General features: G+C 58.3%; 1 protein-coding gene across 1 annotated transcript in view; it reads right to left on the bottom strand.

Annotated features, from left to right (window-relative positions):
- Positions 1–7,575: 7,575 nt before the first annotated feature.
- The window catches only part of RUVBL1 (RuvB like AAA ATPase 1), a 35,113-nt gene continuing 31,151 nt past the window's right edge, over positions 7,576–11,537 (bottom strand). The window contains exons 10-11 of the mRNA XM_022562530.3: positions 8,887–8,978; positions 7,576–7,968 (exon numbers count right to left, since the gene is read on the bottom strand). Coding sequence (XP_022418238.3) covers positions 7,809–7,968; positions 8,887–8,978 — 252 coding nt within the window. The 3' untranslated portion in view covers positions 7,576–7,808. The remainder of the gene's footprint in view (positions 7,969–8,886; positions 8,979–11,537) is intronic.

Here is an 11,537-nt window from a genome sequence, read left to right as displayed (position 1 = left end):
CCTGGTGGTGTTCTCTTGGTTTTCAGTTCTCCTGTGTTACCGAGGCCAGTGAGGAGGGTGGGGCCTTGGGTGCCTTCAGGGGTGTGCGGGGTTCCCAGGTGCCCCCCTCGACGCAAGTCCCTCCTCAGAAAGGCACGTGCCTGGAAAGCTTCCTCGTCCTGGTGATGGTGCCAGCTGCACACTCGGGTGTTTGGTGCTGAGCGCGTGGGCCGTTCCAGTCCCCGCCGGAATGGACGGTGGGGCGACGTCTGTCCTGTGAGCGCAGCGCCCTCCAGCCCTCCAAGTCCAGGCCAGGAGGCATTGCTGCCCTTGGCTGAGACGAGCGACCTTACGCACCGAACCTGTTGGCCTGGGAGGGTCTCCGCCCTGCCCTGGGCCCCCCGGCATCTTGTGGACGGCACGAGTGTGCGCAGTGGCTGCTCCCTTGGATGTGCTGTGCAGAAAGGCTCCCGATTGTTTCCACTGAGCGGAATGGCAGGCGTTTCCAGGGTGAAGTGAGAGAAAACCTCCCGCTCACCCACGTTGTTAAGCCAACGCGCCCGTCCAGACGAGGCCTCACCCCAAGCCCTCCACCACCACCCTCTCCTCCGTGGCGCCCGAGGACACGTGGCCGGCCTTCCTCCTGAGCCGGCTCAGCCTCAGAGTTTCCACATAGAGCCTTAGACCTCATCTTGGAAATCTGATCTCTGAGGTGCTGTGCAGCCAGGGCAGGAGGTCCTCTGGGAGCCCTGGAGGGATAGGGCCTGGGGCCTGGCCTGTGCAAGCCGCGCGGCCACAGGAGCCAGGCAAGCAGGCACTGAAACTCGAGGCAGGCAGGCAGGCAGGCAGGCGGGCGGCCCTGTTCGGACCTCCAGAAACGCAAGTCAGAAAAGCTCCTGCCTGCAAGAAGCATGCATCCCCTCACTGCCCGACAGGCTGGCTGTGCCCGTGGCCGGGAGCAGAGCCCGTGCGAGCAGCCGCGTGCGTGGCTCAGGTGACATGGGCGGCCCCTCGGCCCTCACTGCCCGCCTGTGGCCTCTGTGCTGGGAGCTGTGGGGCAGCTCTCCTCCCCTGTGGGGCGGGTCGTGCACCAGCCACCGCCCACAGGAGAGCTCATCCTCCCACCACGCCCCGGGAACTGGACTGCGGCCGACGGTCACACAGCCCCTCCTGCAGGCACCTCTGCCAGGGGCCTCGTCGGCGTGAGGACTGAGGGGCCCGGGGAAACGCGCCCCACCCCAGTCAGCCGGCCCCACTCCAGTCCCACCGCCGGCCCCACCTGCTGACCCCACCCCTGCCTGCTGAAGGCCCTTCCTGGGCCGAGGCCCCACCAGGCAGAGTCTTCAGCAAGCTCACGTGCAGGGGAAACAGGTGAGCTGCCCATCTCCACCCAAGGGGTCAGCCCATGGCCCAGGTTAGAGGCTGGCTTCCTGACACGAGAGCCAGGAGGTGGGCGTGTGACAACGTCCAAGGGTCAGCAGAAGCCTCGGCGCACACTGCAACACGCACCAGTGCCTGGTTCCAGAGAGCCCCAGACGGACTGTCCCTTGGGCAGTACCCCCCCTCACTCCCCTGCCCCAAACCCTCTGGGGCGTGCCATCACCCCGCCCCGAGCCTGTGGCCAGCACACGTCCATGTCACCCGTTCCTTTCACCCGGCACACAGCAGGTCCCGGGGTACACAGGGCGAGAGCTGCGTCCGCCCTCAGAAAGCCACGTCCTAACAGTTGGAGTTCTGTGGTGCCCACCAAGCCTCTGGGACTTGCCGCAGTTTCCCTCTGTCTGTCTGCCTGCCAAACTCCTGTTCATCCTGCAAAGCTCAGCTCAATAAGGAGAGAAACATCTAAAAGCCCGTAAGAAGGGGAGAGAATAAATTACAGCATCTCCTTTCTGTGGAAAGGAGCTAGGAGAATATCCTTTACATCCTGAGTTAGAAGAAACTCCAGGATGTGCTGTTGAGGGAAGAAAAAGACGAGAAGCAGAACAATGTACGCTACTATTTGTGTTTAAAGGCAGAGTCAGGGGAGGGATAAAAAATGGACTGTACGTCATGAAAAGGCCTAGCACGTTCTCATGAAACTCAACATCTACGTATCCTACGCTCAGCTATTCCGCTCCTGGGTATTTACCCCAGAGAAATAAGATGGGATGCCACCCAGAGACTCGTACAAAAAGACGAACAAACAGCACTACCCCCCACAGCTTCACACTCCGACGTCACAACAACTGCTGACACGAGGGCTGGGATCTCACAGTTCAAAGGCGGTTGAAAGAAACCAATCACAAAGGAGATGTCCACACGCTATGATCCCATTTTTATGATGTTGCAGAGCAGGCAAAGCTGATCTGTGGTGGGAAAAACCAGAACAGTGATGCCTCTGGTTAGTGTGTTGGAGATGGACTGGGCAGAGGCCTAAGGGAAGCTTTCTGGGGTGACAGGAACATGCTTGACACGACCTGGGTTTCATTTGTCAAAACTCATGGAATTGTCCACTTAGGGTTGGTGCAGTTCACTGTGTACACATTTAACCTTTTAAAAAACAAACAAACAAATATCCAACTCTAGGTAACTGTACATATGCTGAAGTATTAAAAGTACATTAGGCATGATTGGCCTGATGTCTGCAACTGACTGTGAAATGCTTAAGACAGGATAAAAATGGACTGAAGGATGGAGGGAAGCTGGAGAGCACCCAGGTGACAGGGATACGGGTATTCACAGGTTCCTGCAACTTCTCTTTCCTTTTTAAAATTGAGATATAATTGACATACATTATATTAGTTTCAGGTGTACAACATGATTCAACATTTGTATATGCTGCAAAATGATCACCACAGTAAGTCTAGTTAACTAACATCCAACACCACGCACAGTTAGTTACACATTTGTTTCCCCTTGTGATGAAAACTTTTTAAGACCTCTCTCAGCAACTTTCAAATACGCAATACAGTGTTGTTCACTATCATCACCAGGCTCTACACTACATCCCCAGGACTTATTTATTTTATAACTGCAAGTTTGTACCTTCACCCATTTGACCCCTTCACCCATTTCACCCAGCCCCTCCCTCCCGCCTCTGGCAACTACCGACCTGTCCCTGTATCTGCGAGCTTGGTTTTTTTGTTTTGCTTTTTAGATTCCACATATAAGTGGGATCACAGGTATCTGGCTTTCTGTGTCTGACTTGTTTCACTCAGCGTATTGCTAAGTCGTGGATACGTAGTAAAGCCCGGGCCTCTGCCCATTCTCTCCTCTCTGCTCCAGAGCCCTGCAACTTTCCTTATCTTTGAAATTTCTCCTAATAAATGCTGGGAAGCATAGGGTGGCTGACGGCAGGGGGCGAAGGAGATTGTTCACCTACGCCGCTTTGCACTTTTTACATTTTGATCCACGTTCATATATTTATTTATTTATATTTTTAAAATTAAAAGCCCAGCTCAGTAAGCTTTCCCTGACTGCTCTCTTCCCACGTGCGCGTTCGGTCACACACTCCCTCCCTGCCCGGCCCTGGCCTGGCCAGGCTTGCCCACGCCCCCTTGAGGAGGGGCGGGGCGGGCGGCGCGCGGCAGGGAGGCTGCGGAGACCCCGGAAAGGGGGAGGAGGGCCTGGCGCGACCCCAGCTGCTTCTCGCCCCTGTCACCTCCTCGGGGGAGCCCTCCAGTCCGCCCCCGAAGCACCGGCTCACACTGCTTCCCTGCGGCCTGCCGGCAGCTGTCCGGAGCCTGTACGCCCTCTCGCACGGCGCCGGGGGGAGCGTGCGGGCGACCGGCCCAGACCCGGGGTTTTCAGAGACGCCGGGCCGTGGGCGAGGCCGGCGGCCCGCGGGTGGAGGTCTCACAGCTGTCCCCCTGCCCAACCCTCGTGCGGGGCCGCGCATGCGTGTCCTGGGACCGGCGGTCCCGCGCGCGCGTGCGCGCGCCCCCCGCACCGCAGCATCCCCATTAATCACTAGGCGACGGCTGTGTCGAGCGGGCAGCCGGCGGGCGCCCATCGGCGCATCTTATCGCGTCGGCCCAGCCGCAGTGCGCGCCGCCCATTGATCGCGCCGGCCGGGCCGGGGTCAGCGCGGGCCGGGAGCCTGACAGCGAATCCATCGCCGCAGACGCGCGCTGACGGCGGCCCGGGCAGCGCGGCCCGGCCATTAATCACTGCGCCTGCCGCGAGTGACGGCCAGGGAGACAGGACCAGCCGGCGACAGCCAGCCCCGTGGCCGCCCTCCCCGCGCCCCGACACCCTGCACCCTGTCCCCGGGGCCTGCTATCCCCAATAAATGGAGGAGGCAAGACGACGACTGGATGGGTGGACCCCGTTCTACCTCTCACTGGGCCTGTTCCCAGACACCAAAGGGAGGGCTGGGCTGGGACAACGCAGGCAGCCACTCCTCCCCTCTGGTTGCCCAGCCTTGCCTGGGCCTCACTGGGGATGGGGGGCCAGGGGCCCAGGGAGGCCCAGCACATCACTCGTGGACGTGGGGGACGCGGAGGCAAAAGCCCACGCCTCTGCCCGTTCTCTCCCCTCTGCTCCAGAGCCTGTGGGCCCTGAGCTGGGGCTTATCCTGCTGGGCTTAACAGAAGCGTCCAGCCACAGGGGACCTCCACGCCTTGCCAGGGCCTGCTTTCTGGGATCGGGAAGAGCAGAGCCTAACGGCTTCTGGCTCCTGTTGGATAAAGTGTGACCTTCGCTTCTTCCAAGGGAGACAGGGATCGGGAACTCTTCTCTGAATCATAGTATCTCGAGTGCCTGATGCAGCCACATGTCACCCCGCCAAGTCCGCACACAGATCTATGCGATATGACTGCCCCCATCTTACAGAGGAGGAAACCAAAGCTCTAGGACCAGAGGGATCAAGGGCCAAACAATCCAAACCGCGCCCCTGCCTGCCATGCCCCCTGGACCCCTCTGCTCCCCTCTCCCACCTGCCGCCTCTGCCTGGAATCCCTCCAGGGCAGGGGCTGCTCAGGCTGGTCCAGATGCGGGGTTGGGTGCCCAGCATCTGCTGCTTTCCTGGCAGAGGCCCGCTGGGGTCCGAGACGTGGAGGCCAACAGGGAGTGCCCCCACCGCTGTGCGGCTCCATTTATTAGAAAAATAGCCAGTAAGTCACCATCATCTGTTTAACCCTAAAAACCAAAATGTTCTAAGAACCAATCTAGGGGGTGTAATGTAAGGGGTGTGGTGGTGAAAAGACACCGGGGCTGAATAAATGAAGGAGAGGCCAAGGTGGCTCCCCAGCGAGGGCCAGGGACCCATCTTTCAAGAGCCCCTCCGGCCCGCTCGCATTCCTGGCCATTAGCACAGGAACAGGGAGCTGGGGTTCACGCAAACGCTCCTCCTCAGCCACCCAATTGGCTTGCTGGGAGGCACCCAAGAGAGCCCAGGCCCAGAGCTCGGAAAAACAGCCACTTCCTACAACCAGCCCCCACCCCGCCTCACGTTAATATTACAATTCTTCACGACAGAGCTGAAATAGTGCAAAAAATGGGGCTGCTGTAATTGTTGCTAGCTTGTGTGTCAGCCTGATAAGATATAACAAATATTTTCCTCCCCACCAGGGTCTGTTTCCGCCTTGGTAATGGATGGAGAAACTTCTCATAGTCGGCGAGGGATCGGTCGTAAAAACTTCGCCTGGAAGATTAATGTAATAATCACAGGCTTTGCTGGAAAAAATAGGAGGGATTAAAATAACCCAACCTTCCTACCTGTCCAGAACCATCTCCCTCACTGTGGAGCACAGACGAACGAGGAGGCCATCTCTCTGGGCACCACCAAGGCCAGGAGACCTGAGGAGCAGGACAGGGGGCCATGACCACACATGGCCGTCCCCCCCAGGACTGCTCTGGACGGCACGGCCCCTGTGCGGCTGGGAAGATCTCCGCCCAAGCTGGGCTGGAGGAGGAGGTCCAGCCAGGGCAGAGCCTGGTTCTGTCCTCTAGGGTATGACTTTCCTCACACCAGCCCTGCCTGCCTCACCTGCCTGGCACAGAGGTCAGGGCTCGAAGGCCCCTCCAACAACTTGGCACACTGAGGAAGGCAGGTTAGCCACAGGGGTTAGGAGCACAGACACCAACCGGCTGATTCATCCTTACTAGCTGGGCAAGTGACTTAACCAGTACCAATCCCGTGGGGCTACTGAGAGAATGCGGAAGGAAATGCACAGCATCACACAGGCCCTAGTACACAACGGGCTCTCGCTGCATCTTAGGTATCACTCTTCCTTTGTTCCAATGTAGCTTAAGTTGGGAGACCAGAGACACAGGTGCAGCCTTGGAGGAGATGGGTAGCCACGTCAGGCCTGAGCGCACAGCCCTGGCCTCAGGAAGCGTCCCACCACCCCTCCCTGTGCCTGGTTGCCTCACACACACCCCCAAGACCCCCACGCTGGGATCTCCCTCAGGGGCGGGGCCCACAGAAGACCCATTTTGGCAGCATGAATTCGCTTGGGGCCTTCTCAGGGCCTGGCGGCCCTCCAAGGGCTGGATGGATCCCCAGGCCTCAGCCCTCCTGCCCGGCCTCCTGCACACGCTCAGGTGATTGTCACTACATGGGGAACAGCGGTGCTGGCCGACTTGCATTAAGGTGGTGATTAGATCAAGATGACCATCTTTGTTTGGTCCCCTCTCCCACACACAGTAACAGCACGAAGACCCTGCCCATGTGGCACTGCTGCTGGGCTGAGCCCTGCCTCAAATGAGCAGCACTGCGCTGGAGACAAGGACCGGGCCTGGCACACAGCACACACTGTGGCGTCTGCCAGGCGCTCCACTGCCCCTCCCTCCCAGTCGCAGTGAGGGGGGCCCGGCAGAGGGACACAGGAGCCAACTGACAGGGATCCCAACGGTCAAAGCTGGAACAATTTGAGCAACAAAATAAAGTCATATTGGGTTATAACCCAAATATATAATAAATTTCCGTGAGTCCATCCTGATAGAAATGACTGAAGAAATGAGCAAATGGGGAGAACAGGTGACCTCAGCCCTCCCGGAGGTGAAGCAAGCTCCCCTCCCCTCTGTGAGGGCTGTGCTTAGAGACGCCTTCCAAGAAGGACAATGAGGAAAGGGAGATGGAGAAACCCAACAGCACATCCTCAGCCGGGTGATCAAGGTCAACACAACAGCCGTGAGCCTACCGGCGGCCACACCTTTGACAGGACGTGATGGAAATGTCCCTTTCCCTGTGCTCTTCCTCCCTGTGACCCTCAATCCCAGTTTAATTATGAGAAAAACATCAAACAAGCCCCACTGAGGGATATGGGACAGAGTACCTGACCAGCACTCCTCAAAACTGTCAAGGTCATCAAAGACAAGGAACGTCTGAGCAACTGTCCCAGCCAGGAAACCACAAGAGACATGACGACTGAATGTGACGCGGGCCCTGGACGGATCCTGGGACAGAGAGGACAGCGGATCACTGAGAAAGCATGCACAAAGCACAAGGACACGTGCTGCGGGCTCATCGCACATGACAAACATGCCACGTGGCTGTAAGATGTTGACAGCAAGGGACCCCTGCACCATCTTCACAGCAATTCTGTACATCTCCAGCTGCTCTAAAACACAAAGTTTACTTTTTAAAAAATTAAAAGAAAAGTCAGACAGGTATCATCAAAATAACCTATCAGGGTTTATTAGAAAACACACCAGATAAGGCAGGGTTTCTTCAAAGCAACCACGGGATGAGTCACGATAACTTAAAAAGAAACTCTTCCGCACCAACTGACAGCGCTGCCACCCGCCCGAGTGGGGAAAGCCCAGCCCGGGGGCAAGCCGCCTGCCCGCAGGCCAGAGCGGGAGCGGGCCTACCCGGAGTCTCCGCGCAGAAGACCTCGGCCGTCTCACTTCATGTACTTGTCCTGCTGGTCAGCCAGGATTTTGGCTGAGGACTTGGCGTCGTAGAAGAGCTCACTGATCTCCTCGACGTGCTCCTTCTCAATGTCGTCCTTCCCGTTGATCTTGGCCAGCAGGTTGGCCGGGGTCAGCAGCTGCACCGCGTACCTAGAGCGGCCGGGGTCAAGGCAGGTGTGAAGCAGGGCCACGGATGGGAGCCCCCTCCCCAAGTCAGCAGGTGCACTGAGGGAGCTGCAGAAGCTTGGGCCAGCTGCTGCAGACACAGCAGACAAGGGGAGAGTTGCACTTTTCAGAGACCTGGAGTCACAGCCTCACCAGGGAGGGGCCAGAAGCCACCGGCATGACGTATACGCCCTGCTCCCCGAACCTGTCACTGCCTAGAGGTCCTCCCCTCCAGCAGGAGGCCCTCCACCGCTGCTGGGAAGGGACCACAAACCTGGAAGTCTACAGCGGCAAGCAGGCAACGCCAGGGTCCAGATCGGGACAGGGACCATGGCGGAGAAATGAACACACAGCCCCATGAAAGCAAAGGCCCCAACCAAAGGCAAAAAGTCCAGGAGTTTCTGAAAGCACCACTCCACCCAAACAAAACAGCCTGCATTCTGCTTCAACCTTAGGAGCGAGGAACTGACTCAAAGGGAAACGGCCAGGCCGAACACTGTGAAGTCATGACTCATAAGCAGTCAGGACACTGAGAAGGGTCACCCTCCAAGCAACTGGCTTCCGGCCGCTGGTGGGCAGTCAGGAGAGCCACCTCTGCCTGTGCTCCTCCCCGCCCAGCAGACGCTGCAGCACAGGGCCGGAGCAGAGGGGCTGCCTGCCCTGCACCCGGTCTCCGGTTCCGTCCATCTCCTCCACGCAGGGGGCCGCCAGGCAGAGCACGCTCTCCACCAGCAGGACCGTCTGCTACAGGACAGGGGGGACTTAACCTGTCGCTCAGCTTTCTCAACACCACTGTCTAGCTGTGCTGCACCTGCCGCAGGATGAGACCCACCACCCCGGAAGAGCAGGCACGATCCCGCGCCCTGGGAAGGCGCTGGCGGGGTCCGGGCACGGCCAGCTCACCTCAGAGTGGTCTTGGTACCGATCTCCCCCAGGTGGTTCAGCGCCTCCTCACTGATGTTGATTCCCTCTGTCTGGGCTCGGATTTTAATGATCTTTTGGAGGAGAAACACTGTGATCAACAGTGACCGACCTCAAGTGTTCCCGTCCCATCTCCTAATAGCACAGACGCCCCAAGCGGGGCCGGTGGGGCAGAGCCGACCCCACGGGCACTGCTGTCCTCGCACAAGTCGGGGGCACAGCCCCACGCCGACTGGAAGGCAGCTGGTACCCCGAGGTGTGCACCAGGGCGGCGCTGCCCCTGCGCCCACCCTGCCTGCCCCGGCTCCCTCAGCGGCAGCTAACCTCCCCAGCAGGGGCACCGCCACCTCTAAGCACTCAGGCAAGAAGAGACACTTCTTATTTGCTTGACAAATGTGATGGTTAAATAAATTTTAAAAGTTACTTTTAAACATTTACCAGCTCTCATAACATCACTGGGAGATATCTCATCTGTCAAGAAAGAAGAGGCTGACGCTTGTGCAGTTTGAGATCCTGGTAAAGTTGGAGGGGAAGCAGGCTGGCGTGGGGACACGGTAACACAAGTGGCACCAGGATCCTGCAGGCGCACCAGCACTGAGTGATAAGGGGCAGCGGGATAATGATGTTGTGTGTTGTGGAGCTGAGATAACTCGAGGACTTCGAGCCTCATATAATACAGGAATTTTTCACTTTGTCAGCTTCGTAAACAAGTTATCAAGAAGCCCCTGTTTAAATTAAAGCCATAAAAACACACCCGGGATACAGGCGTGGAAGTGGGAAAGACTGGGCCCCCAGCCAAAGCCTCACAAGGGGAGAGGGACCAGAGGTTTAGGAGGTGGACACTTCAAATGGGCGTTCAGCTCTCAGGCAGAGACCCCGAGGGCAGGAGCTGCAGGGGTACGGAGGTTAGCGTCTGGTGACCCTGGTTAAGGGGACCCAGCGTGGCAGCCGCTGTCAATGAGAAAGGCCCGGCTCGGTAGGAACCAGGTCCCGCAGATGTCAGCAGTGAGCGGACGGGGGGCCGAGGTGGACGGGCCGGCACGTACCAGGCAAGGCAGCCCCGCTGCTGCAACCAGCGCCGCCAGGGCTGAGGCCCGGGTGCTGGCAGGAAAGGCTCTCATTTCGTCAAGAGAGACTCGGAACTCAGATTTTTGTATGAAATGTCCTGACTGCTGAATGCTGTCAACTTATTTAAACATTTCACAAACACTGCACTGGCCACATCTGTTCAGCCAGGGGGCTGCCAAGTGTGACCTCTGTCAAAAGAATCTTAGTACGTGCGTGAGGCGTCCACTGTCTGGGGTCCAAAGTGGAATGCAGCTGAGCAGAGACGTTACTGGACAGGCCCAAGGACGGCAGGGAAAGGAGAGAGCAGAAGGCTCCAGCCACAGGACTCCCCTCCGGCCATGAAGGTCAGAGCGGGGCAGCTCTGTGCTCCCAAATAGAAAGAGCTTCTCACCCACAGCTGGGATGACCAAGGAGTCCCCTGGGGGCCTTTGGAAACTCTAGGAGATGCAAACATTGGGTCCTGGAACCTGGTCTGGGGGAGAGCACCAGCCCGGAGCGTCTGGCCTTCGGCGAGCCACGGTGACACTGGAGGGCTGTCAGGGATGCTCTGCTCTCATTCTCTCTAGAGCAGGTCAGAGCAATCCCAGGAGCTCCTGTTTCAGACCGCTCGGAAACGGACAGTTCATAAATTAGATCTTTAATCATTTAATAACCTGCAGGGATAGTTTATGAGGGTGTCGGCGTTGACGGCAGAGTACCCAAGTTACATTTACTTTGCTTTTTAAAAAACTCACCCAGGGCTCCAGTAAAAATGCTGATGTTGTCCCCTGAACAGCACGAACAAAGCCGTGCTCGTCTGGCAGCTGGTCTATCCTCTGCTAACCCCAAAGAAAGCCCGAGAAGAGATCCCCTGGCCGAGCCTCCAGGCTCTGGGGCACAGCGCACGTGCCAGGGAGCTAGGACCGCGTGCTCTGGGTTTGTGAACAGCAGCCGTGACGGCCGCACCCCCCCCCCCCCGAGTTGCCGTCACTGTCTCCCTCGGTCCCCACGACAGCCTTGAGCCGAGGGAGCTCATCTCCTGGTGAACAGAGGCCGCGAAGCACCGCGGGGTACAGGCTGGGGTTCCGGTCCAACAGTCCGGGTAGGGAAGGGGGCAGTTTCTCCCCTGCTTTGGCTTCTGCTCCTCAGCAGTGAAAGCCCTGGCTTCAACCTAGCGTTCATCCAAGAGCAAGAGACCATCACCTGGTGACAAGGCCCCAGCCACGAACGCCACCTCCTAACTGACGCACCCAGCTGCTTCCGTGAACCGAACCGCATGGGTGTCCTGTCTGTGCTGCTTATGCAGGGAGATCTCTGGCTCCACACACCACCAGCGCTCCTCGTGCTGGTCAACAAGACATGCCAGCAGGGCCAGGCCAGACGGGCCGCAGGCAGGCAGGGGAGCTGCTGGCGAGTGTCCAGGAGCGGCCCTCTGAGCTCCAAAAGGAGAGGCTTGCTGACCAACTACCACAGGGACTCCACTCCCAGCTGAGACATCTCTAGCGGGGAGGAGGCTGGCGGCAAAGCGATCAAAAACACAGGCTTCAGGATCAGACAGCCTGGATTCCAGTTATACGTCCTGCCAC

The sequence above is a fragment of the Delphinapterus leucas genome, chromosome 10 (genome assembly GCF_059928025.1).
Source record: "Delphinapterus leucas isolate spDelLeu-1000000601 "Yukka" chromosome 10, BTC_Dleu_Yukka2, whole genome shotgun sequence".
Lineage (NCBI taxonomy): Eukaryota > Metazoa > Chordata > Mammalia > Artiodactyla > Monodontidae > Delphinapterus > Delphinapterus leucas.
Note: the sequence above shows the minus strand (reverse complement) of the source record. Positions and strands in the feature narration are given on the sequence as shown.